Source organism: Leiobunum rupestre, chromosome 6, assembly GCF_980474605.1.
Source record: "Leiobunum rupestre chromosome 6, qqLeiRupe1.1.hap1, whole genome shotgun sequence".
NCBI lineage: Eukaryota > Metazoa > Arthropoda > Arachnida > Opiliones > Sclerosomatidae > Leiobunum > Leiobunum rupestre.
Window position 1 is genome coordinate 34,061,734 of NC_143389.1, and position 26,167 is coordinate 34,087,900.

General features: G+C 38.5%; 4 protein-coding genes across 8 annotated transcripts; 3 read left to right on the top strand and 1 right to left on the bottom strand.

Moving 5' to 3' along the window:
• The first annotated feature begins 7,335 nt into the window (after positions 1–7,335).
• Positions 7,336–8,357, top strand: LOC149940676 (uncharacterized). Its single transcript, XM_090179348.1, has 3 exons — positions 7,336–7,584; positions 7,652–7,977; positions 8,030–8,357. Exons 1-3 carry the CDS (start codon positions 7,336–7,338, stop codon positions 8,355–8,357), a joined length of 903 nt encoding a protein of 300 aa, XP_090035474.1.
• A 16-nt stretch (positions 8,358–8,373) lies between these two features.
• LOC149940677 (uncharacterized) lies at positions 8,374–12,422 on the bottom strand. Its single transcript, XM_090179349.1, has 16 exons — positions 12,235–12,422; positions 11,914–12,141; positions 11,761–11,865; positions 11,636–11,695; positions 11,450–11,566; positions 11,278–11,385; positions 11,136–11,207; positions 10,682–10,753; positions 10,268–10,613; positions 10,030–10,195; positions 9,570–9,800; positions 9,438–9,514; positions 9,267–9,374; positions 8,942–9,210; positions 8,788–8,883; positions 8,374–8,729 (listed from the first exon to the last, which is right to left on the bottom strand). Exons 1-16 carry the CDS (start codon positions 12,420–12,422, stop codon positions 8,405–8,407), a joined length of 2,568 nt encoding a protein of 855 aa, XP_090035475.1. The 3' UTR covers positions 8,374–8,404.
• Positions 12,423–16,970: 4,548 nt separating this feature from the next.
• On the top strand, positions 16,971–18,153 carry LOC149940678 (NADH dehydrogenase [ubiquinone] 1 alpha subcomplex assembly factor 2). Of its 2 annotated transcripts, XM_090177969.1 has the most exons (5): positions 16,974–17,208; positions 17,272–17,316; positions 17,623–17,712; positions 17,765–17,923; positions 17,981–18,152. In XM_090177969.1, the coding sequence occupies exons 1-5, from the start codon at positions 17,121–17,123 to the stop codon at positions 18,040–18,042; spliced, it is 444 nt and encodes a 147-aa protein (XP_090034095.1). In that variant the 5' UTR covers positions 16,974–17,120; the 3' UTR covers positions 18,043–18,152. The 2 variants fall into 2 exon arrangements, with proteins under 2 accessions (XP_090034096.1, XP_090034095.1); XM_090177970.1 differs by lacking the exon at positions 17,272–17,316 and having other exon boundaries at positions 16,971–17,208; positions 17,981–18,153.
• A 1,166-nt stretch (positions 18,154–19,319) lies between these two features.
• On the top strand, positions 19,320–22,358 carry TfIIA-L (transcription factor IIA L). Of its 4 annotated transcripts, none has more exons than XM_090177965.1 (8): positions 19,320–19,491; positions 19,847–19,948; positions 20,020–20,269; positions 20,737–20,822; positions 20,883–20,987; positions 21,061–21,327; positions 21,393–21,482; positions 21,573–22,358. In XM_090177965.1, exons 1-8 carry the CDS (start codon positions 19,474–19,476, stop codon positions 21,678–21,680), a joined length of 1,026 nt encoding a protein of 341 aa, XP_090034091.1. In that variant the 5' UTR covers positions 19,320–19,473; the 3' UTR covers positions 21,681–22,358. The 4 variants fall into 4 exon arrangements, with proteins under 4 accessions (XP_090034091.1, XP_090034092.1, XP_090034093.1 ...); XM_090177966.1 differs by having other exon boundaries at positions 19,321–19,491; positions 20,892–20,987; XM_090177967.1 differs by having other exon boundaries at positions 19,321–19,491; positions 20,020–20,221.
• Positions 22,359–26,167: the final 3,809 nt, after the last annotated feature.

A 26,167-nucleotide genomic window follows, 5' to 3' on the forward strand; every position in this document is an offset into this window, starting at 1 on the left:
AATCCTTATTTCCCACCCTGACTTGCATACGATTACGATAGCATCATAGCAGACGCTGGTCAAAATTTTCCTCGCGCTTCAGCAGTGCTACTAGTGGCGCTTCTAACGGCTGGTCAAAGGCTTCTCCCGTGTTTCGAAAGTATTAACAGCTTTTTTGTATGGAGACGCCTGTCTAGTAAGCGAAGCGTATATATAATCTTTGTTGCAGCCCTAGCCCCTAGCATTGGTAAAAATATTCTAGAGATTTCACCTACTATAAGATTAAAAGTTCTTATCGTAGCAGACAATATTTTAACTACTGCCATCTATAGGCTACGCGTTCAACAACCTCCCGAAACGCCCGGGTTTTTTGGTGCTGAAGGACGTGTCATTTTTGTCTTCGTCTTTCCTTTTACCTTCACTAGTTAATTTTTTTTCTAAGCCTGTTAGGCCTCGCTTCTTTTGTCTTAGCTTTCCCAGTCCCTATCCTGCCTAGTTTTTAGCTTTCCCCGTCCTGTTTTTTTCGCCTGCTTTTGGGACTATGGCTTCTTCTTCGGAATTTTCCAGCGTTTCTCAAGGTATGGAGTTAGCCGAAGATGTCTCTTCCAGCTACATCACCGTGGATCAACCGAACCAAGCGTTTGCGTTCGCCGAGCGTCGGGGAACATTCCTACGTCCCCCCCCCCCCCGCTAATTCCCGGACTTCTCCCTCCACCTCCGCCTGAAGGTGAGAAATTATCAAGCCTGGGTACAAAACAACTTCACGTGTATACCGTTGGTGCTTTCGGCGAAGGGGTCACTTTTCAGCATCTCCCACAGGGGGACCTGCTGGTCTTCCCGAAAACAGAGGAGCAGGCTGTGGCTATCAAATCAGCGACCGCTTTCGGTGATTTCAAATTTGGAGTGACGGGATCCTAGATGGCATCGGAAGTGGCTCTACGGCGGATTATTCATGTCCCAACGGACATTACCAAAGCGGATATTGAGGAGACCTTACACTCCAGGCAGCAGGCGGTCAAGTCAGTCCGCGCACGCCGTCTTGGTGGCCGTTCCAATACGTTTCTCATAACTTTTCCAAGGAATCCATTCCGAGGAAAATCTTCATGTATGGCATGGCTTTTGAGGTTCTAGATTACACCCCTCGACCACTACAGTGTTACAAGTGCCGGCACTACGGGCACATTGCTTCGGCTTGCAGAACCCAGGTGGCACACGAGATCTGCGCCACATGCGGAAAGGATCACGTCTATGATCCTACTCAGAGGTGTGAAGCTATGGCATATTGTGTCAACTGTAAACTCGCCCACAGCTCCAAGTCTTCAGAGTGCCCTTCTCTGAAACGGGAGCAGAAAGTATTACAAGTCCGCCGCACAGAGGATGTTTCCTTCAGAGAGGCACGAGCAATCGTCCGTCAAAAGTCATACGCCCACGTAGTGTCACGCCCCAGGAGTAGAACCCCACGCAGGCCACCACCGTCGTCTGCGTCCGCTCCAGAGGTAAAGACGGCTGCACCTCTTTGTCTTTTTTCGGCTGCTGATATTTCTCTGATGGTGGCGCACATCGTGGCCACCGTTGTGGAAACCTACGAAAAGATCCAGTTCACCCAGAACAAACGGTTGGTCTTGAAATCCCTTGCGGCTTCTCTTACCGCCAGATTTGTGGAAAAGTTCAACAGCAAATTGCCCCTCATGGTCAGGGCTCTACCAATCAGGATGCCTTCACTTCACACCCTACTGGAGATGATTAGAGTACTCCAGTGGAATGTCAACGGCGTTCGTTCTCGATTACTGGACCTCTTTGACCTTCTAGGTGACTTACACCTAACTAATATCGCGCTTCAAGAAACTTTTCTCTCTCCAACGGATACAGTCAATCTTCATTTCGGCTATTATGCACGCTTTCGTGCGGACAGGGTAGTCCATCGACCTTCGCCTTCCGGAGTTCGTGGTGGTGTTGTGACTCTCGTCGACAAGATTGTCAGAGTAAAACCACTAAGGCGTTTTTCGACCTTCTCCTTCGGGATGTAACCACTCCCGTCTTAATCTTAGGCGATTTCAATGCCCATAACATTCTCTGGGGCAGCTACAAGACAGACGCACAGGGGAAATGGATCAAACCCAAGTCGCAGAGTGCCTCGCGCAGTCTGCTAAAGCGGATACCCATCCACAGCCAACGCTTGGCCCAGAACAAAAATACCAGCCTGAACCACTTCTGGAGCAGCCACCTTCGAGATACAATGTCCCTTTCTCGGAAGCGGAGTTATACGAGGTCCTCTCCGGCATTCGCAACACATCTCCGGGAAGGATAACGTCTCCAGCCTCATGATAAAGAAATCGACTCCGGCTTTCCGAACGGCACTCCTAGCGCTCTATAACAGCCTTTGGGTGGAGGGCATCATGCCTTCTCGTTGGAAACATGCTGTCTTGCACCCCATTGTGAAGCCTGGGAAGCCCTCCACCGATGCCGCCTCTTACCGCGCCATCTCTCTGCTTCCTAATCTCGGAAAAATTTACGAGAAGCTGGTTCTCGGCAGTCTAGTCTGTTCTGCCTGCAGAGCAATCGGGTTTTAGACGTGGGCGTCGAGTGACCGACAATGCGATCCACCTGGCTATGGTGGCCCAAGGCACTCTCGCTACGAACAATCACTGCCTTGCGGTCTTCTTAGATCTGAAAGACGCTTTTGGCAGTGTTCACCACCAGGCGCTCCTCTACAAACTCCAACGCCGGGGTCTTACGGGCAATCTTCTTCGTTGGGTGAAAGACTTCCTCAAGGATAGAACCTATCAGGTCAGGATCAATGGTGCGCTCTCAGCCACTTACCTCGTCACGAGAGGCGTTCCTCAGGGCAGCTCGATCAGCCCCATCCTCTTCACTGTAATGTTGGACGGGATCCCTCATCTATGCCAGAGAGATGTTGCCCCAGGGGAACACGCCAACGATATTGCGGCCTGGGCCTGTGGCCAAGCCCTTCGCGCTTTATACGGCTCCATGCAGCAATCGCTTGATCACATCGCGGAGTACGGTGCAAGCTGTCTTCTGCGGGACAGCCTGGATAAAGTGGAGGTCATGGAACATCGCTTCGCCCCGAATCGGCTTCCTTTTCTGCCCCGGGCGTGGAACTTGGCTAGGGAACACAATCTATCCTGGCTAACTACTCGGCTCGGACGCGCTGCGACAGTTGATCCTTGCGGCGCTCGACATCTACGAAAAAGACGCGACGGTTATTTACACTGACGGGTCTCTCGCCCCGGACTCGGGAGTCGGGGGTGCCACCTTCGCCATTCCTTCTGTCGGGGTCGGTGCTCGGTCTTTGGTGGGTCCCTGCCATCCCATCAACAGGATAGAGCTGTGGGCCATTCAAAATCTTCCGCTCGTCGGGCAAGTTCAATAGTCCTCTGCAAAAGCGTTCTAACGATGTTACATACGCGTTCAAATAATATGGTAGTCACCGCTATTCATGACTTGTTCGACGGGTACTCCTACTCAGTGACTCTTTTGTGGTGTCCGGCTCACGTCAGCGTAGTGGGCAACTAAACGGCGGACGGTCTCGCGGACGTCACCAGTCTTCCGCGCCCCTCCAGGTGGACTTTTTCCTCCCGACTACGCTCTCCGAATTGAAATCTGCGTATAGTAAAGTGGTTACCAGTGCTTGGTGGGATTCCTGGAAGGTTAAATTGAACCTATCACACATTATAGATGATATAAAATGAATCTTTTGCAAGTGTTGATACTTATGGGAGCTTGGTATTACAAAAGGTAAAAATAAAATTCGGAAAGTTTTATTGTACCATGTGTTTCTTTATGTATTTTCCAAGCTAACCAAAATGGTGGATTAGAAAACATCAATACTGAAGGGTATAAGGTTTTTTCTAGTTATTTATAGATTAGGTTTAGTTTTCAGTTACAACAAACATTACAGGCGATACTAAAAAGTTCAATGCCTCTATTTAACACGCAATTATTTTCAATTAAATATTTTATCAATTTACTACTCAAAATTAAGGGTTGAAAAATATATACATAAGTTAACAGTCTGTCATGGCCTAAGTGGGACGACAAATGCCATATGTACCTCTCAACTTGATTTTGCGACTAATATCAAAAATAATGGTTTTTATATATATTTTTGCTAATATCAACGCCTACAGCGACTTCTTCCAGGGCTAGATCCTTTATTCTTAAAGATTATGATTTAGAAAATATTCGAGCATTATTTATCACACATCGTTAAATACGTAGTAATAATTTCTAAAAGATTTAAATCATTTTTTGTATGATATCAAAAATAAAAAATTTCAAAAGTGTTGAATTTCAAGAAAATGGTTATTGATTTATCAAATAAAAACAAGGAAAATACCCCTTTTTAGTTCCACATCGAGATATATATATATATCGAAGTGGGACTATTGCTATGGACGGATTGTCGTTAAGTGTTGTGTGTTTGTTTGTGTGTTTGTTTGTTTGTTTGTTTGTTTGGTGTGGAAAGCAACGACACGGCAGATGGCGCTGGGTGGTGGGCACACTCGCTTAAGATGCCTCGCTCGAAAGTGAGTACTCGAATAAACGAGCTCGAAAATTTTAAATGTTCGGGTGGTGAGCAGTGGTAGGTGGGAATACTCGCTTAAGATGCCTCGCTCGTAAGTGAGTACTCGAATAAACGAGCTCGAAAATTTTAAATGCCCTCTTCCCCATATGTACTTATAAATGCTCTAAAAGCCCCACAATGAGATACTTATTTTCTTATTTAAATAAATCAACAAGAGACATTAAAAAACTTCATCACTCGTTACACCAAACAAAAGATTCAAGACAAACTACGAGTTCAATCCACACTGACGAACTTCCTTTTGGGTAATAAAAGCAATAACCATAGAGAAACAATTATAAATTGAAGTCACTATCGGGAGAAGGTATTATATTATTAAGAACACGCGCACGCTTAAAAAGTTAAAGCATTGAAGACTCTATTTCCCTTCACACACTTACGTACCGCCATTATTAATTATTGGACTCCCATACTCATCCAAAAACTAGGGGCATTCGGGCATATGTTGTTTTATATCTATGAAGGTAAATTTTTATTTCGATAATCTTTTCCGTATACCATTCGCCAAACTTAGGTATATTAACTTACAAGTTCACGTAAAGACTACCCGTTTATAGCTCTACCACAAATAGATCGAAATTTAAAATATAGCTTTTTGTCAAATTACCTTGCAAGTTAAGTCAATAAATGACCTCAACAGCTTATGAATTGGTTTGCCCACCCGTGTATCCTGAGGGTGGGCCGTGGCCTCTCTTTAACATAGGATGGTAAATAGTATATCTAACTATAGGAAATCACATGGGCTCAGCAGTTTTTATATTAGTTTGCCCACCCGGGTCTCCTGATGGTGGGCGGCATCCACCCTTTCACTTAGGGTGGCAATTTATATATCCAACGATAAGAAATCACAAAGCCTCAAAAGCTTTGTATTAGTTTGCCTACCTGTGTCTACTAAGGGTGTATGGCTTTGCCCATTCGAATACACTGATGTGGAACTAATATTACGGCCTGGGCCGACTTGTTTAAGAGCTTATTTTAAAGCTCTTTTATAGAGCTATCTAATAGTGTATTTATATTTCGTGCTTTCAATCGCCCACCTGACCCTTTAACCCCTCGAATGAGACCCCCCAAAAGTAAAAATGTACCTTTTGACATCCAATAACCTGGTATCAATTCTAGTTAGGACTATATAAACTCCACCATTGAATTGGCCTTGGCAAAATGTGTAAGATTGTGTTATTTTGTTAAAATAAAATATATTTATAAAAAGTTATTAAACTTAAAGCGAAGGGGTACTGAAATCGAGGTACGATATACCAAAAAATGTGGGGTTTCGGTTAAACTGTGTTTATTCTAAAATTTCTCAATATTTGCAGCTAAAACCTTGGATATCACCGTTTTTTAGACAGATCTATCTGTGTTTAAAATTTAAAAAAAATCGATTGACCCATGGTGACACGAGTGGTCGAAATCGTATGGAATGACCCTACTGTTAGAAATAGTTGTTATATGCGCAATGGTTATGGGAGAAATTGGTGCATAGCATGAATATATCTAGCTATGAATATCCAACCCTACGATATAGCCCTTCTATCATGTCGATTTGATTTGGGTGGCAACTTTCGAGACCAGTGACGCGTTTTCAGCCAATCAGGAGACTGAAGGAAATGACGGCATGCTCCTCACTCGGTCGGAGCAGATGTGATTGATCACGTGACTAGATAAGCCCAACCCAAATTTTAGCGGGAGGTTAGAGAGGCTATTGCTATTCTATATTCATAGCTAGATATATTCATGTGCATAGTAATGGTTTATCGCGAATATCTACGTTAGTATTATATGTACGGCTATAAACCCAATTACGAACATTACGAGCCGGATATTTCCTACAACAAAATTAATGTTCTATGAACATTTTACATACGAGCAATCGTTGTGTCGTATTCGCGGTTTTAACGTTGTACCCGAAACGCGTCTTACAATTTTGCGCCTTCGTTGACTTAAAACGCATCCGCCGCTCTTCATGTAACCGCGTTTAAAATTTACCACTCAGCTAACTCTTGTTATTTTTGCAATAAATCGCTTGAAAATGAAGCTATTGTGAAGGTTGTGTGAGACAAAATGATAGGAAAGTCGGAATAATGGGTCACTTCAATTTAAGTTCATATTGATTGCCGTAAAGAATAAATCCAAAAGACCAGTATCAATGCTTTGAAAAAAAAACACGACACCGATGAGACCAGACTGTTCGACATGTAGAACGCGAGCGAATCAACCTACCAAATGATATAAGAAATATTCAACATACAAATTTTCCCGTTTATATGAACTTAAATGTAATATAAAATCGTTTATTGCTTTATAACATTCAAAAATAATATTTTTTATGCGCCATGTAGATAATCGAACATCTGCTCGTCTAGGTAAAGTTTGCGTTGTCAACGCGCGTATTAGAAAGCAAAATGAGATTTTAAAAAGTAGGTTGTAATTCGGAACATAGAGGAATTTATTTCTCGATGTTCGGAACGAAAGGGACTTGAAAGTTGAAGAGTTTTTCGAATTTGAAAAACGTCAGAGTGACGTTTCAAGGGGAAGAAAAGGGGGGCGAAATACTGCTAGTGGACCTCGGGAGGGGAGGAAAAAAGGGGTTAGAACTCCTTTTTGTGTACGTCACGAGGAAGAGTACAAGAAAATAAATGCGGAAATAGGCATTCCCCCTTCATTGTTTGTGCCGTTAGGTATTACAGACGGGCTCGCTCTCTCTAACCCTATTTTTAAAGAAACCACGTGTGCTAACTTACTAAATTAGAATGAAGTTTTGCAAATGCAAAAGTAATTGTCTTTCGGAGAAAAGAAACAGTTGTGTTTGTAGAGTGGATGGTAGGAAGTGCCACTCGAGTTGTACTTGCGGTCGTGATGGAGGAATCGCGTGCAATAACGGGAAAACAAGCATATATTTGGACACTGAACCGTCACAAAGTTTACCCTTGGAACCAAAAGCTAAAAAGAAAAGAACTACTAAGAAACCAAAGAAAAACCTAGTTAGGGGCACCGTAGAGGTAAGTTCTCCTTTCATTGTGTGTCTATATATTTTATTTCACCTATTATAAAGGATCAATTGCTTAGATTTCGAAGATGTCCCGGACTCGACTATTGGTGACCTTGTGCGGAATCCTACAAGATAATCCCCAAATAATATTAGAAGATTATGTAGAAGAGTGTCATGAACTAGAGCTGGACAACCCTAATGAAATGATTGGGGAAAACATGCCATCAGAACCTAATGGAAATGAAGTTGGGCCGGAGAACATTGTGAACGTTGGGCAACAACCCCTACCAAACCCTCCAGAACCACCAGCTGGGGATCCCGAGGGTTTGCCTGCATGGTGCAATTGTGGAAATTGTAGAGACATGCCAGCCCCAGTAGAGAGAGAATGCTGCACTAAAAGAAGGCAAGTTTATTTTATTTTAAAAGGATGAAATTTCACCAATCTGCTTTTGTAGGGGGACTGGTTGCATAACTGATGGACCATTTGATGCCCTCATACTCAACCGCGCAGCTTTACAAATAATAATGGAAATCAGACATGATGATGGTAATATCCGGTACCTAGATAACAGCAGATGTTACCGACATTCTGCATACAAAGCCTTTATTGCCTGGCACATAGGGCCATTGGGGAGGGGGAAAAGAGAAGTTGTCCCAGCATGTGCTGTGCATAAAATTAGGCAAAGATATCCCAGCGCTACTGGTATCTACACTGGGTATAAAGAAACGGCCGCAAATTTCCGAAGAAGAGGCAATAGGGGTGGTCGTGGTGGGGCTAGGTAAAAATAATTAATGGCAATAAACTGGTTTTAATAAAATTTAATTATCAATTATTTTGAATTATCATCACTAATTTCATTATTAAGGTCATATACATTTAGCAATTCTTCCAACTCTCTGCTTGGATAACTTTCTTGAGAAAACCTTGATTTTTCCTCCCGCATGTCTATTAGTTCTTGTTTTGAATGCCCAGGTTTAGAAGTAGCTAGTGATTTTCTGACCAATACAACATCATCAAACATGTCACGGGCTGTCCTTACAATTTCTTTAGACAGGGTTAATTCTAACAGGTCTTTAGAATGTTTAGTGCTTTTTGGTACTTTCACAGGCACTGCAGAGCGCTTAGCGGTAGATTTAGAACATTTTACTTTGTACCTACATACATAAACATTAAATTGGAATCAAAAATGAAAAAGTTTCCTAATAGTTTTACCTCAAGACTCCATTTTTATTTTTAGCTTGAGGACGGTTGACATTCATATTGTGATCCAAAACTGCTAATAAGTTCCGTGCTATATATGACTTGTAGCTGAAAAATTAAATATTGTTACGAAAACAGTTACACTGTTTGAAGTAATTTATTTTACCCGAATGGCAATTTTTTCAATGCGTATGACAAAATAACAGAATGGAATGATTCTAGTGAACCAGTGTGCCTAAAATTTTCGTAGAAATGGAAATCTTTTAAGAAATCTTTGTCACAAATCAAGGTGCGAAGCTTTTGATAGGCAACACTTTCATAGTCTAGCCATTCCGTGTCACGGTGTTCATCATCATCTAACTCGCCATGGGCACAAGCTCCAAGACCCCACTTGTGCTCGTTAGTCACATGATGCAGAGAGGTTAACCACAATTTCTATTAAAGCATTTTTTCAATTACCAATTATTTATAACAAAAGTATAATTACTAACCTTCATTGTGTCTTCATCTTGGTCACAGTTCTCCGCTGACCACCAGAAATGCGTTATGAGATGATCAATCCATCGTTCAATAATATTGCAGCCTCGCTCCTTGCTAAGCTGGAAATCAAAAGAATATGGAATAGTAGTACCAATATTACATGTTTTTGACCTAGTAATTACTTTTACTAGCCTTTTTCTCATATTTTTAGCGGCATGCCAGATGTCATGAGAGTGCTTAATGTTAGGATATTCTTTTCCTGTTAAGAAGAACATTTTAGGTTTTACTAATTAACTAACCTTGATTTATCTTACTTAAAATGCTCTTGATTTGGACATGAGCATCTGTTACAACCTCAGCAATTCCCGCGGGGCAATGCTTTTCTAATTTCTGTATTAATTTCCGAAAACAAAGAGGCTCCATATTAACACTCTTGTTATCAGTTTCGCTTTTTTCCGCAAATTCAATGGCAATTATTTTGTTTGTTTTTACACAAACAGCTGTATACGTACAAAATTTAGCGCAAAAGCCTGGAGAATCGTTACCTAGTTAATTAATTAAAACCATACATTAAAACTAGTTAATTTACTAGAGTACGAGTAGAGCAATAATCGAAATCTACCATGTCTTTATTATAAAACACCTTACCTGCTACTACTATTAAAGAGTAGACAACCCTCGTATGTTCAAGCTCTTAGTAGCAGGTAAAATCGATTTAGAGTAAAGAAGATCTCAACATAACACCAGCATTATTTTTTAAAAGGACTTATTTACGGGCATCGCATGAGATAATAAGTGGCTCCTTAATTTGGGAAAGCAATGATATTTGTTCAGAATCCCAGTATTGCAAAATAGCTGGATAACAGGATTCTTCGTGATGTTGATAGAGTGAAGTGTAACTCATGGTTTGCACTCCAAGATGAGAGAAAAATGTTTGCAACTATTTAAAATATTATTGCAATTATAATGGTAAAGTTACCCCTGACTACAACGAGATTTTGGTTATACAAACCTTAGAAAATGAGCTACCAGAATACAAAGCACAAGAGGCAAATTTTAGATTGAAATCCTCGCTCGCAGAAGTCCATAAACCTTTATGTGCATTTGACTTTCTGTTGCACCTCCAAGAGATGTAAAATTTTGCCCCTTTAAAATATTTTTGTAGCCGAACTTTCCGGCCACAACCATTGACCATGCATTTCGTATTTACAGAGGCCTCAACTAAGGAGATTAGTTTTTCCGTCTCGACAAAGCAGTGGGGTGTGAAATATGTCAAATCTTTGTTATTGTCAACTTCTGATTGGCATACAGAGTCATCAATTTGCATATTTGGATTATTAGGACTGCCAAATGTTGCACTGCATAAAAAAACTTTACAGTGACATATGTACTGAGCTAACATACCATATCTCCCATAAATACTTACTTGGAGATGAAACTAGCATTTAAATTAGCGGAATTTGGTGTTTCTATGAGTTCCTCTTGAGATTTTTCCATGCTGACATAGTACAAATGGTATTAATCAAATTTAAATGAAAATTAAGACTTCCAGCAACATTTGACTAAATAACATAATAACTATAAATATGACACTATATTGTGCAAATTTTTTGGAGGAAACATTTTTTCGACAATGCCACTCGCTCCCAGCTCACACTTGGAATCGCAACCGAACTGAGTAGTATATTATCGTCCTTGGTAGTAGTATATTTCAGCTCCAGCGTATTTTAGACACTAGGGGCTCTGTGATGAACTAAACCTTGATTACGAAATCACTCTGAAAATCAGTTTCATAAGACTTTGTGCTAATTGTCATACTTATTGTTATTATGTTACTTATGGCAGCAGTAAGAATAACAAATATTTTAAATTATACATACCTTGTGTTAAAACTTTCATTTACATTTTCATGGGTAGGTGTTTGGCTCAGTATTGCTTTAGCTTTTTCAACCCTGTTTAATTAAAATACTAAATCAACCTAGGCCATGCCAGAGAAAATTCTACAAACTACAATACACTTACATAGTTGGTTCGGAGTTTAAAATCGTGGTATTAGTTTTAGTCTGGTCTTCAAATATTCCAGATAGAGCGGCAGGAGAACTATCCATATCATAGGTTTGTTTATTTTGACTAAAAATTCAAATAGCCGCAAGGTAACTATTATAAAACTAGACAAATTTATTATTTTCCTTACGTGATATTTTCTTCATACAGTTTTCTTCTTTTGCAAATAGCATACAAATTCTCCGTACTCGACAACTTCAATAATGCCTTTTGAAGTTTTTCTCGATAATTGAAAGTTTTTGGCGTACTAGTTATAATTAAATTTTTAAAATATTGTAGAAGTGAATAATTTTATATCATTATTACGAATACATACCTTGTTCGGTTAGAAAAAGTATTGCCATTATTTGAAATCGGAGCTGATAGAACCTCTGATCTAACAAATTACACAAAACTATTAACCAACTTGAAGAATATGATTACGCAAGGAAAATTTAATACCTGGATAATTGAAATGTATCTAATAATTTGGAATTATATGAACCTAGCAACAGTTTCTTATCTGAATATATACTTTCAGGAGACCTAGGGATGTAAGAGCAATAACTGTAATAAAACCATCATGATAATTCTAAAATCATTTATTTTTCATACTGGTCTAGTCCCAATGGAATCTGCTTTTTAGAAATAGTCGACATTGGAATGACAAGATCATCAGAACAAAATGCGATAATTTTGAAAATTCTTAAATCATCTGACAACAAAATCGATTGATCAAAGCAAATAACATTCGGAGGATTAGATGTTGAAGTAGGAGAGTAGCAAAAGTTACAAAAGTTTTCATGGATAAAAATTAGGTGTTTGCAAAATAACTCGTTAGACCTGAAATCACGTTTTTTTATCATATTATTATCCGTAATATGAACGTAATTTGCAGCTGAGGTTCTAATATAAATAGAGGAATCATCTTTATACCCATCGGGAAATATGGGCCTTGCCGTGCTGGAACTAGGTGTATGGCCAACACATTTTTCGATCCAATTGTTTTTCAATGATAGAAATATATCATATGATCCTAAAAGGCTTACTCTGGTCCTGTTACTCTCCGCAACTTTAGGTTTCTCGCCATCAGCCAATTTCTTTTTCCTACTATTTTCTGCCATTACAATTACGCGAGCACGTGGCCAGGTTTGCACAAAAATGTGAGAATAAAGAACTCGAAAATAGCCTAACGGATAACGCGGAACGTTATATGACAAAACCGCCGCCGCTGTATCAGACTCAGCGCTTCTCTGCGACTTTTCTTCAAACGAAACGATCACCTTTCCTTTTGCTGACCCCCAAACCATCTTCCCCTCGCTACGTCATAACTAAAATTTGCATATCCACCACTTTCAAGTCCCTTTAATACTTTTCGCGAATTTGGTCATCAGTGAATTATAAATATAACTTTAAAGTTTATTTTTTTAATAAGAATAGATTAAACATAGCATACATAAAATATTTAGCTTTGTCTTAAAAATTCTGAAACCTATTTTAATTAGTTTGGACCATTTAAATTAAAAATAAAAACATTTTAAGTTGGCAACACCATGTGTACGTTAGATACCGAGCATTATAAATGCTACGATAGTAAAGTAAAATACGCATCTAATCAGCACCAGGTTTTAGCAACGCTTTGCAATAGTTATATTATTAGTTGACTTCTTAAGCAATATTGACTTGATATACATAATTAATTGTAATTATTTTTAAAACAATATTAATTATTAAATATAAATAATTAATTGTAATTATTTTTAAAACAATATTAATTATTAAATATAAATAATTAATTGTAATTATTTTTAAAACAATATTAATTATTAAATTATTATTAAATAAAAAACACTATCAAGAATTAAATATATAAATAAAATACCATTAATTATTAAATATATAAATTAAATACTATTAATTATTAAATATATAATGAAAACACTAATAATTATTAAACATAAAAATAAAACACTGTTAATAATTAAATATACAAATAAAACACTAATAATTGAGCGGAGCGAGTGAGCGAAGCGAGCGAGCGTAGCTCTCACTGTGGAAACTGGCAGAAAAAGTGGCTGTCCGGTCCTAGAGAAGCTATTGGATGAAACGAAAAGGGGCGTTTCGGAAAACGACTCGAGAGGGAAAAACGGGTGATTGTTCCGCGCTTTAAAAAAAAATGGTATTCTCTCACTGCGATGAATTGGGGGGAAAAAAAGTGGGGTTTCGGAAAACGAGTCGAAAGGGAAAGAGTGGTTAATCGGTCGTGTTGGGGGGAAAAACGACTCCAGAAGAGCCGGCGCCAGAAAATTGCTGTCTGACGGAGCCACGAGAGGGGAAACAAGTGGGCCCGGCAGTCCCAAATAATAGTTTCACACGAGCCAAGCTTTACGAACACACGAATAGTAGTATAACCGGTAACGGAAACATGAACAAATAAAATAAACGGTCGAGAAAAACCGCTCGAAATATTTTTGTGGGTAATATGGGAACCGCTCGAAATAGGTTTGTGGGAAATATAGGGGTGACAATTTCAAAAATTACCCAGAGTGGTTGGGCTAAAGGGTTAAAAAACCAACAGAAGCGATTTCACCACGTTTAGAGATGCACTTACGAAAACCCATGCCGCCCCCTCCCCTCCCTTCACACCTAGGGGCTCAGGGAAGGTGATAGCATAGTTCCCAAATTCCACAGAATGGCTGGGCTCCGAAGAGTCGCCAACAATACATAGGAGCGCTCGGTGGGAGAGTCGCCATATCTTACCCTCCCCCACCCGAATGGAAGCGAGAGGCAAGCGCTGTTGCGGAAACCGTGTGCGAACGAAAACGCCAAAACGCCAGAGACGGAAATGCCAGAAGATCGCCGAATCCCGATTGCCCGACTTGCTAGGTTGTTGGTTGTCTAAACCGCGTGAATTTTAGGGATGAAAAGCTGGTATAACTATAGCAGCATATGGCTAGCTTTCTACGGCCTTTCCCTCTCTGGTTTAAAGCGCGAGAGTAGGAGGATTCTACCGTGGCGTAAGAGAACGACGTTATTGCGGACGGTGAGAATCCTACCGTGGCGTTCGAAAACGGCGTGTTTGCGAACGGCGGCGGCGGGGACCGTAGCGGCTACGGGAGTTTTACTCTAGCCTATACTAGGCTCGTGTAAAACTAAAAAGACTCAACAGCTGACAATGACCGAAAAACACAAAACGTTTAAATGAATTTTTAAATTTATATTTTTATTGACCGAAAAAAACAAAACGTTTAAATGAGTTTTGAAATTTATATTTTTATTTAAAAAAAAAACACGTTTAAAAATTTATTTTGAAATTTTACGTAAAAGAACATTTAAACAATGGGCCACGTCGACGTCGACCTCAGATTCCACACCGGCAAGTCGTTCCCCGCATCTTATAACTGTTTCTCCACTCATTAATGCAAACGAATTGAAATAAAGAGTAATCTTTAAAAACTAAATGATTTATCTCGCTTTCCTTTCTCTACAAGAGTTTAATTAATCTAAGCCTAATTAACCACCGGATTTGCATCTCGCTCCGCTCAAGTATTTGTTGAAAATTCCGTTTTCGGTTTTTGCAACGTCCTAGTTATGATATTTATAAATAAAACACTTAATTATTAAACATACGAAGGAAGAAGAAACCATGGAAGGAACGGCGGCCTCATGTTAAAAAACCTGTCGCAAAAAGCTTTAGAAATTCCCCTATTTGTTCATTCCCCCCATACTTTTACCGGGCATCAAGTTTCGTTTGCGCAACCCTCACGCGCATCCTACCTTATGTTATTGGTCTGAATGTCCGTATTCAATGCTCTTTAGTAAGTTACAACTTATTTGTTTGGTCATCTACTGCGTACAGTTTTTAAAATTTTAATGGATATTTTTTTCATGTGTAAGGCTTAGGTAGTTTGGGGTAAATTAAATTGCTGATTTAACTTTTAATTATAATGGTTCTTATATTGGGTTAGGGAATGTTAAAAATGAAACGTTCTTCATATAAGGTTCTTTGTAAATCTTACTGCTATTTTTAAAACCCGTGTAACAACATTTTGTGTAGTTTACCATTGTAGATAATTATTTATAAGCTAAACTTAAAACTATTTAAAAAAATGTAAATCAATTAGGCCTTTGCGCCTTGTGAAGATCAACACAAACACACGGAAGACACTCTTTTTCGCGGTCTTTTCGACCACTCTTTTTGGCCGCCCGCTAGTCGGCCACTACCTGGAACCACCGGTGGGGGGTCTAGGCTCGGGTCTTTGGTCCCAGGATATGGAGAATGAGGGTTAAGGGGGGTAAACTCAACATGAACGCGCCCAGCAAAATTCCCCAAAAACGTGTCGCTGACTAGACTCCGCTTCGTGACGTGATGCGCGTCGAAGAATGTGCATTAAGGACTGAGTGCCCTAACCAAAGGGGGTTGAAATGGGGGAAGACAACAACATTTTCGGTACAGGCTTTCCTATTCTGGCCGCCGTTCCTTCTATACTTCTTCCATGAAGAAACGAAGACTGAAACTGTTCCTTTTTCGAAAAACGTTCTTGGGGCTAACAGGAATCCATAACGCTACTTGGAATGAGTATCTCCCCATATTCCCTGTGGTATTTTGTGGCGGAACATTGTGGGAGGGGCTAAAAACGCTTATACCGCCTTAAATGACGTCAAATTCAGTGACAAACAAAGGCTTATAAGCTCCGCCTACTATGTTCCGCCACAACGGCGGGGAATCGAAGCCGTTATTCATTCCAAGTAGCGTTATGGATTCCTGGGGCTAACAATAGAGGCAGATGTATATCTATTGAAATCAGTGACAAAGAACTTTTACATTTCTTAAATTCCGCTGTCAAGTGACCAGTGCTAGAAGTATCAAGAACACCATTGTAATGAATCCCACCTGCCAACAGGTTTTAGCCTCAGTGTGGCTGACTCGCACGTGCACAGTCAAAGATTCAAATTCTTGTAAAAAAAGGAACAGGGACGACTTGTTGTCTTACATCCAGTGACGTTTCTTTCGGGGAATAAGTCGAGGTCTTTCCCCTTTTCTCTCCTTTATATTTTCTCGTTTGAAAAGGGTCTTTTTTCTAGGAACCTTGGCTTTTAGTGTCGGAACAGACAACTACAGGTGAATTCAGATGTGTGGACCATGGTGTGGACGCGTAGGAGAGAACCCATTGAGATGGGAATAACTAAATCTGGCTGGTGCGGGACCAATTTCGTTCCATAAGGAGACTTTATAAACTTTATCGTTCTACCGTGGCGGCAACTGTCTCTAGTTGGTGCAACTATATGGCAATTGATTTTTTTCGCGAATCTGATGCGAAATTGAAATGTATGATTTATCCTAACAAACAAACCTTTGAAGTTGTTTAAAAATAATTTTATTCTGTCAACACGATCCTTTTTAACTCAAGTTACGGCGAGTTATTTTTAGCCATATAACTTTACAAAATATAGATGGCGCTACCGCCTATTTATAAAGATGAATTTCGTAGTCTTATCAGAACAGGTCCCGCGTAACCATGGCAACCGAAATCGTAATTGTAATTCTAGCAGTATTATTCCCAATTCAATGAGAGAACCATCTGGATGGCAAATAACTTGACCCCGATTAATAGGATGTCCGGAGTCCACTTAAGTAACCGCACCAACGTTGAGGCAGCATCCGCGACCCCTGGAATCGGGGAAAGCCGAACCATCCGTTGACCGTGTAGCATATCGTCGCGTCCTTCGCGTGACGTTCAAGAGTTGCGAAAAATAGTTGCCATAACTGTTCAGAGTCGAAAAGCTCTGGATCTTTGTTTTTCAAAATATAAAACTTTGTAATGGCTTCAAATGGCAGGTCCGTATTGGGAATGATCGCCACTAATTTTATAAATTCTTTGAAAAGGAAAAGAATTCCAGCTAATCAAGGTAAAATACAGTTAATGAATTTTACATTAGGAGGGTATTCATTTTAGTAAATTAAATCTTTAGTTGGAAAAGATCATTTTGGAAATACATATTTTGAAATACCAGCAGGTAAGCATAACGTTTAGTTATTTGTTCAGATTTGTATGTTTCAGGCGAAAGTTTTGTATTAAGCTAAAAGTTATTAGGCTACTTGGGTATAAAATCAAAAGAATTAATTTAAAAACAACAACCATAAATACATAATAAAAATTATTTATAACATAATAAAAGTTTCGCGTCTATTCAGCCTTCAGGTGCATCTTCTCTAAACTAGTTGTCGCTAGTCGCTAGACACCTTACTATGTTTTAGATAATTTTTAATGCTTAATTACAGTTTTTAATTTCATTCTCCTGAAAGTTTTGAATTTTATGTAGCTCCCTCAAAAGGCAGGAGACGAGCAGAACGCTACTTTGAAGGCAAAGTCAAAAATAAATATGATCAAGAAATTCCTGCAGAATGGGAAGGTGAATATTTCAGTTCAATTTAATTCTAAGTTATTAAGCAGTTTTTTATTAGCTTGGCTGAGGGGACGACGGCAGATACCACCTATAATAGAAGAAGTGCAAAGGAATTTTCAAAATTTACAACAAACTTTAATCAAAGCTGCTGAATTAGAAAAGAAGGATAGCACTGAAAAACCACCAGAAATTGATTTAACAGAGGACTCAAAGAAAAGTATGCTGTTTTGCTTCATCTTGATTGTGCCCTAAATAATTTCAATTTTCATTTAAGGGCCATTTCCTAAATATGAAGAGTATGAAGTTGAACCAGGAAAACAAAAAAATGAGAGATGACTTGGGTGCTTTAAACTAGTTAATGGGTAGATTTGATTATTTATAAATGCTTAAGAATGGCAAATGATTGCCATAGGTGTAAATGGTTTTTAAAGATATTATATATATTAAAATAAGGTATATTAAACCACAATGCTTTCACATTTCAAAAAGCTTCAATATTCTTTGACATTTATTTAAAAATTAAAAACAATTTATATATATAAAAATTAGCCATCTATAAATATAGTGTTAAGAATAAGATTATTTATTTTTTGGTTCTGAAATAGCTGAGGACAATTTCCTTAGCTCGTTCGTATTTAAGGATCTCAATAAATTACGCATATTTTCAATGAAACAATGATATTATGGTTAATTAGTTTTTTTCAAAATGCGATGATAACAAATGAAATTCGGTTAATATAGACCTGGATCAGAGTTAAAAATATTCTTGGAAGTTAGACACGCATTCTGTTAATCAGATTTGGCTCGTCTTGTTTCTACCAAATTAGCCGATTTTTTAGATTTCGCCTTTTTCCTTTTCTCTTCGGCTTCTAAATGTTTTGCTAGCTTCCACGATAGAATAGCACTTGCCAAGAAAAATGGTGAAAGGAAGAGCAAAACGTAATAGATAAACTGCCACGGGTCTTCGGCTGCGAGTTTGAGGATGTACTCAACCCATTCTTTCCAGTCAAACATTTCAGCGGTTATTTATTTACAAAGTTCAAGATTTGCAGCAACTAGAAAAATTACATAAATAGGTATTTGATATTTTTTTTTACTACGTTTTGCAGAGTCACTAATCACTATTGAGTGATTGGAGTTGAGGATTATTTCATGAAAGTTAAAATTGCGTTATTTTAGAACGAACATATTTTAAGGTTGGTTAGAATAAAGCAGCACTTGATTATGAAAATTTTACATAGATATATTAATTGATAATCGTGACAAGCTTAAAGTAATCAGAAAATGCTCACCTCACAGAATGCTCTGATGTAAAGGCATCGGGATTGAAGTAGCCGTGCTGCCAGATTCTTATCGAAAAAACATAAAAATATTATAGTGCAAACCAAAGACTATATGGTACAAGCCCACCTACTTTATGGATACTTATTTTTCATTCTTTTAAAAGTTCTCAAAGCGCTCTTGTAATGTAGTTAAAATTAAAAATAGGCCATGAGAACGTAAAGGAATTCGCATTAAAATAATTGATTTTTTTCAAAAACTTTATTTTCATTGAAATTCTGATAAAAAATAGCCCAATTACTATTTTTGAGATAAGTCCGGCATTTTTGACATTGTCGTTGAGGCTGAACGGGGTTGAAGATTGGACGATTCTTTCAATAGTCAGAACACCAGCGCGTTTCTGGTAGAAGCGCTGGCCTCAGACCTTAGCTCGGCAGATGATAAAGAAATATTAGTTTTTTTCATTCAAACGGTATTTTTTCTTAAATGGCTGCTACCGGTGTGGTAAGTATTTGTTAAGAAACTTCATAAATATTATCTTTCATTGTTATGAAAACGTAGTTCTGGCAACAAGCGAAATAGGCTTACCAATCTGTCTCCAACACTAGCTATTCTTCTTCCTTCGTGTTGCTTTGCATGTAAAAATCAGGCGTTCGACGCAACTACATGACGAACTCATGCTGAATTTGTACGTGCCTCATCTCTGTGAGAAAGTTGGACGTGAAAGTTAAGAAGTTGCATTGAACGCCTAGCTTAAGTCTCCCACTAAGAATAGAGTGAAAATTTTATTTTAAACTTGTTGGTTATGTTTTTCAAACAGTTTTTGAGTAAAGTTCTTAAAAAATTTTCTTTCAAATAGCCAAACTTGTATCGTAGTGTTATAGAGGATGTAATAAATAATGTCAGAGAAGCCTTTTTGGATGAGGGAGTGGATGAACAGTTTCTGATTGAGTTGAAACAGGTTAAAATTGACAATTTCATTTGTTTAACTTAACGCTTTTATTCTACATATTACAATTATCACAAAACTAGACATGGGAAAAAAAATTATACGATTCGAAAGCTATAGAACCAAAAGAACCTGCACCGGCTCAACAAGCTCCCATTCAGACTGCTCAGAGTCAACAGGCTCAAGCACGGGCTAATCAACAACAACAACAGCATCAAGCCGCTGTGGCTCAAGCCTTAGAACAGCAACAATCTCAACAATTATCCGCTCAGAATAGACAAGGACGTACGTGCCAATGGAAATTTCTAGAGGTGGCCAGTGCTCAAAAATTGGGTACTTATATAGGACTAGAAAATATGGAGGAATGAAACTGGGAGAGTTCACTTGAGGGTTTTTTGTAGACTTGATTGAATCCCGTGTCATGCAGTTGTTGAGGTGTCAATTACCCAAATAAGTAATTTTTATGCACAATAGTTGTAAAACTAAAACAAAAATTTTGGAATTATTAAGTCTTTTGTTGATTGAAAATGGAATAATACTGTGTTTTTTATTTCGGATAACCCTAGTTCAACCTTTTAAATAACTAGGGGCACTATGAAAAAAGTCTACATGGCTTAAAGGCAGATTGCACTGTCTAGTTTCTTTCCACCATATTAAAACCATTTAAAGGTTTCAAGCTAGTCTAACTTTCCCAAACTTGGGCCTCAAGTGAAATCCCAAAAAACAGTGGATGTGCACCCCTAGAAATTTCTCTAAGAAATAATCCTTTTGGTATACTATTTATAATTATGATCTTGCAGAACTTTCTCATCCATTAACAATTCAACCTGCTAGCATACAACAAGCTCTTTTTCAATACGCCGCATCAGCAGCAGCTAATGAAACGGTAAATTTCTTCCTTTAGATCAGAATAGAAGAATATAATAATACTAATACTAATTAAAAGTATTTAAAGGGTGACAATCAAAAGACTGTTACGCTGACAGTTCCCCAGAAAGTCACAATCACGCTTCCGGCCCAAGTTGGTCAAGGAGGATTACAGTCCGTTATGGTTAGAATATAGCTTAATAGTAATTTTTACAGCTGCCAAACCAAAAATTAACTGAAAACTTCCGTGATTGCAGTCAGCCCCAGCCACTGCTGCCACACTAGCTCTTCCCCCTGAAGTTGCCGCAAGTCTTTTACAACAATCTGCTCTCTCCCAAGGACAATATCAAGCTGCACAAGTTAGTCAACAAGGAGCCCATTCTCAGGCAGGAGGAGGAATCATTCAATTGGACGGAGCTAATGACACAAGTGACGATGATGATGAAGAAGAGGATTTTCCTGATGATGATGACAACGATGACGAACAGAATGAAAATGAAGAAGATTTTATTGGAGAGGAAGAGGTAGAATGGAAGAATTTCTATTTTCAGTGTTTGAGACTTAATCTTATTTCCACCTCAATTGCAAGGATCCTTTAAACTCTGAAGATGATGTTAGTGATGATGACCCTTCGGAGCTCTTTGAAACTGATAATGTTGTTGTATGTCAGTATGATAAAGTAAGCATTCCTTTTTTGTATATTTATCTGGTAAATGTGTTTAAATCATCAATAATCCTTTTTTTTTTTCGTTACTTTACGCAATTTCAGATAACTAGAAGTCGTAATAGGTGGAAATTCCATTTAAAAGATGGTATAATGAATCTTCAAGGCAGAGATTATGTCTTTCAAAGAGCAGTTGGAGATGCAGAGTGGTGATTTGGGCGCATCAAAACTACTAGAAATCATCTTTCTCCCCCCTATTCATTTAAATTTTTTTGAGCTAAACATTTCATCTTTAATCTATTCCTCAAGCGGTTCTATCTGTCAGTTATGCAATCGCTATGTAATGTATTTCGTGAATTCATTTATCACATTAATTAGTCAGTCCACAAAAATTGACTAAAAATAGGACATCATTTTGTGACATTTTCCGAGTCTAGTTTGGATGCTGTTGTTTCTTTGAAATTGATAAATTTATTACCCCTAAAATGTTCACGTTTTCTTTTATAAATTAAAAAAAAACTTGACTGTGCCTTAATTTGAACCAAGATAAAAGGGCCAAAACTATTTTTCCCTTTTTTAAATTATTTAAGTATTGTTGATTAATTTAACTATCAGCCTATTTTAAATTTAGGTTTAGTTTTCTAATGTTCTCTTTAATGGCCTGGCTACGTATTTAAAAGTTTATATATAAGAATATATAAAGGTATCAAAATTTTCCGTTAAGCAATGTGCACATTAATAGTGTCTTTTTTTTAGTGGACAAGTTTATTTTTGCCTTGAGCATTGTTCAATAGGCTTTCCTCTGTAGGAAACATCAAAATACAGTTTTATTGTATTTTGTAAATATTTGTCGCCTAATTAAAATAGAAATAATCCCCTCCTCCATTTGTACAGTGAAATAAAAAGATAAAATATTATCATGATAATTGAGTGGTTTTTCTTGTTAGAAAAAAAAAACATGCAAAATTTCATTTTACGAACATAATCCTGTTAGGGGGGGGGGGGACAGAAAAACAAAAAGCGGGGATTGGTGCACGTAGCAACAAGACCTTCACACCAGGCGCACACGGAGAAAAATTACCCAGCCAAAATAGTAAAAACAAACGCGCTTAAAGAGAAACACATCAGATATCAGTGGCGGCTTAAGAAGGCTGGGTTCCCTGGGCGGCGGCAGTGTTTTGTGACACTCCCCAGGACCGTGCAGAAGTTTTCGCGGGTCCATCTTCTTCAAGTTCGTGGTTCCGTGAAGGAGACACAAACGAACAAGACATGCGCGTCGTCTTCCCGCACTGCCATAGCCAACTAAATACATATTTAGTTGGCTATGGCACTGCACACCTAGGGCAGGAGTCGGATTGCCGGAGCCCGAAACGATGAAGAGTCGTCTTGTTGGTGGAACCACTCTACGGCCTCTCATTGGCTGAAGGATCAAGGCGAACTGGCGTCAAGCTCGGCCGTAGGCGGCAGCATTCTAGTTACCTTTGAGATTTCTATGCCTCCGACCGCTGACTTCGTTGAGCAACATGACGTAGAAACCGGAAGTTAAAAAAAGCGTACAGTAAGCTCAACGCTCGCCGGGAGTAGTGGCTCACTCCTGTAATCCCAGGCGTCCGGGAGGCAGAGTTTGTGGATGGTCGTGTGAGGACGACCACCAATCCCCCAACGGGTGGTCGGAATACTTCCGCCACGGGTGTCCCCACCCCTGTCCCCACGTATACCCCATAATTATGTAAAGCAATATCATTTATTAAAGTCTACATTGAAATTGTATTTTCCATCCATTTGTCAATTACAAATTGCGGGAGCGTCTCGCTCGATCGCCACGGAAAGGGGCACCAAAATTAGCTTGGGTCTAGGGCCCCACAAAGTCTTAATCCGGCCAATCCGGCCCTGGTATCACTGAAGTCCCATTTATCCGAAATGTATTAAGTGTAACTATGCAGAGGTAAACCTCCTACGTGTCACGCCCGCTTGTGGCTAAAGCAAGATTATTTTAATTTTTGGTCGTAATTAAATATGATGTTTTATTACAGTATAAGAAAATTGTTTGGTAGCATATTTTATTGTTACAATACAAATTCTATAATGAAGATGGCGCTGTGTTTTCCGTCCTCTGTCAGAAGGGGACAGAAGAATGAATTTTTAATAAATATAAAAACACATATTAAGCTTTCAATATTCATGTCAGCTACATAATTAAATAAAAGCAGGAGACGCGGAATTGGGCGACAGGTAGGGCCAAATGCATCCCCATTTTGCATGGTAATGTAGGGTTCTTTAGGCTTTAGTCGTAGGAGGAGCTAGTCATGGAGTACTTCCGCGGTTACTGAATAAAACAGCTTTCAAAAAAATGTTTCTTACAAAAAATGTCAATGTTTTGTAAGCAGAATATGTTAAGACAATATAAATTGAGATAGATAAATAATTTTAAATAAAAAACACGAATATCAAGACCCTAAAAACTACGACTTTTTTAAATCGCGCTGGCAGACTGCCGTGGCTCCTGAAAATCGTACCTTTATAGTACCATAGAGTTTATAATAATAATATAAACTCTATGATAGTACAGGCAAACCGGAAGGTGTGAAACATGCATTGAAACAGGGTAAATCGATAAATTTCGTGAAATCCAAAGTTTCCACCTACTATAATTAAATAAATTGTTAAAATTTCGCTGTTTAAATAGTATGAAGCGCTCTTCTGCGAATTCTTGTCTATCACACGTTTAAAGGGAATATAACCTCTGGTATTTCTGTCGCCCTCCGAGGGTTCCAATATTGTCCGCTGCCTCCCACGGCTTTTCACACCTGCGGCGCTGATAATCGCTAGTTGTGAAGGGAATAAAGGAAATTGATGGGGTCTTCCATAAAGAACGCGTTGGAGGTTCTATTCCCTTTAAAGAAGAGAAAAAAATTGTCATTATGGTAAATGGCTACCTAAATTATGAAAAAGCCGAGCGAAAAAAGCTACATTTTAACATAACGAGTAATACTTTAGAACGTAGTATAGTTATCTACCATATTATTAGCTTTAAAATACGTAACATAATTTTAGTTTATAATTATAATTGCAATTTTATATTAATACATATTATCATAAGTAACGTAATAACTATAAGGATGACACGTCCTATTCTACTAATGCTACTTTAGTTAGTGATAGTCTGTCTCGGCAATTACCATTCATCCTATTGACGAACAGATTTTTGTAAGTTAAATCGGGACAAATTTTAAACATTACCGTGGTGTTTGAAGGAAGAATTGTTCAAATTTGAGACCTAAAAGTGCTTTGGCTGGTATATAATTCGTAGATATAATTTTTTCGACGAATTCGCAGTTTCTAATCCTCCGATTACGCAATCACCCCGCGACAGATTATCATTAATATCATTAACCGACATCGTTCAGTAATACTTATGATTATTATGTTAATCATGATATTATATTAAATCATATATTTTATTCAGTTGAGTGGTAATCAGCTTATTTTAATAACAAGTTTTTAACAATAAAAATATTTTGGTACAAGCGAGAGCGACGAAATATAACTTAATCGCCGCTTGTTAATTCATAAGTCTTCAAGTTTGTCCTTTTATTTATTTATTTACTAGCTTTAATACCCGGGTTCGCCTGGGGTCTTTTTGATTTGTACGTAATAAAAGTACGGTACCATAACAAAACCGTCTTCAGAAAACTTCGTATTTTTATTTCCTTCTGATGATTCTTCCTAATAACTTTTGGGAGAGCTAACAATTCTCAAGTTTGAATTTCCAAATGACTTGTGTTGAGTCCGTTGAAGAGCCCCCAAATTCGACCCCTTCTACCGGTCCGTCAATGTAGAGCCTAGGGAGCGTCCATTAATTACGTGAGGCGATTTTTCGACCCCGCTCCCCCCTAAGTGAGATCTCCCGAGATTTGACTCGTCCCCCTCCCTCCCCTGTAGAGTCTTCAACTGGGATAGTAGATGTCGGAATTGTATTAGACACTACGTTAATTGGGAGAGGTATTCCGACTTTAAATTCCAATGACCGACTGAAAAATCATTTGAATTCCTTTTACTAATTCTAAAATATGCGCAAATAATATTTTATATACATATACATGCGTTTAAATTATACATATTTTTACTTTTTAACAATATAATTTTGACAGCGTTATATTTCCGAATCAATGGTACTAAAGAAAGACTAAACAACAAAGTAATAAAATTTTCACTAAATGCGCGACATTTTTCAACATCCCCCCCCCCCTAATATCACGTGAGATTTTTAAAAATTCGTATTTTTAGTGTAAATACGTTAAGGCCCAAACACACATACGGTTCGCAAGCGATTTCGCCTTCGAATTTTCGCGCACGCGCGCACTCGCCCATGCGCCATGACTTCAATTGACGCGACGCGATTTGCCAGCGAAATTTCGTGCGCGAAGGCTATGTGTGCATCCGCCTTATTTTGCGTTGGATTTATTTCTTTATGCGCAAAGGTGTTACATGTATTGTGTAGGATTAGGCATATTTCAGTGGATAATCATGTTTTACTTAATTTTACCCAGTTTTATCACAATTTTACACTGTTTCTTGCGGTAATGAGACAAAATCCCCCCTGACAAATTCCCCCCCCCCCGGACAAAATCCCCCCGTTGCCGGACAAAATACTCCAATTCTCATAGGGAAAACGATTTTATATAGAGGTAGTTATATCA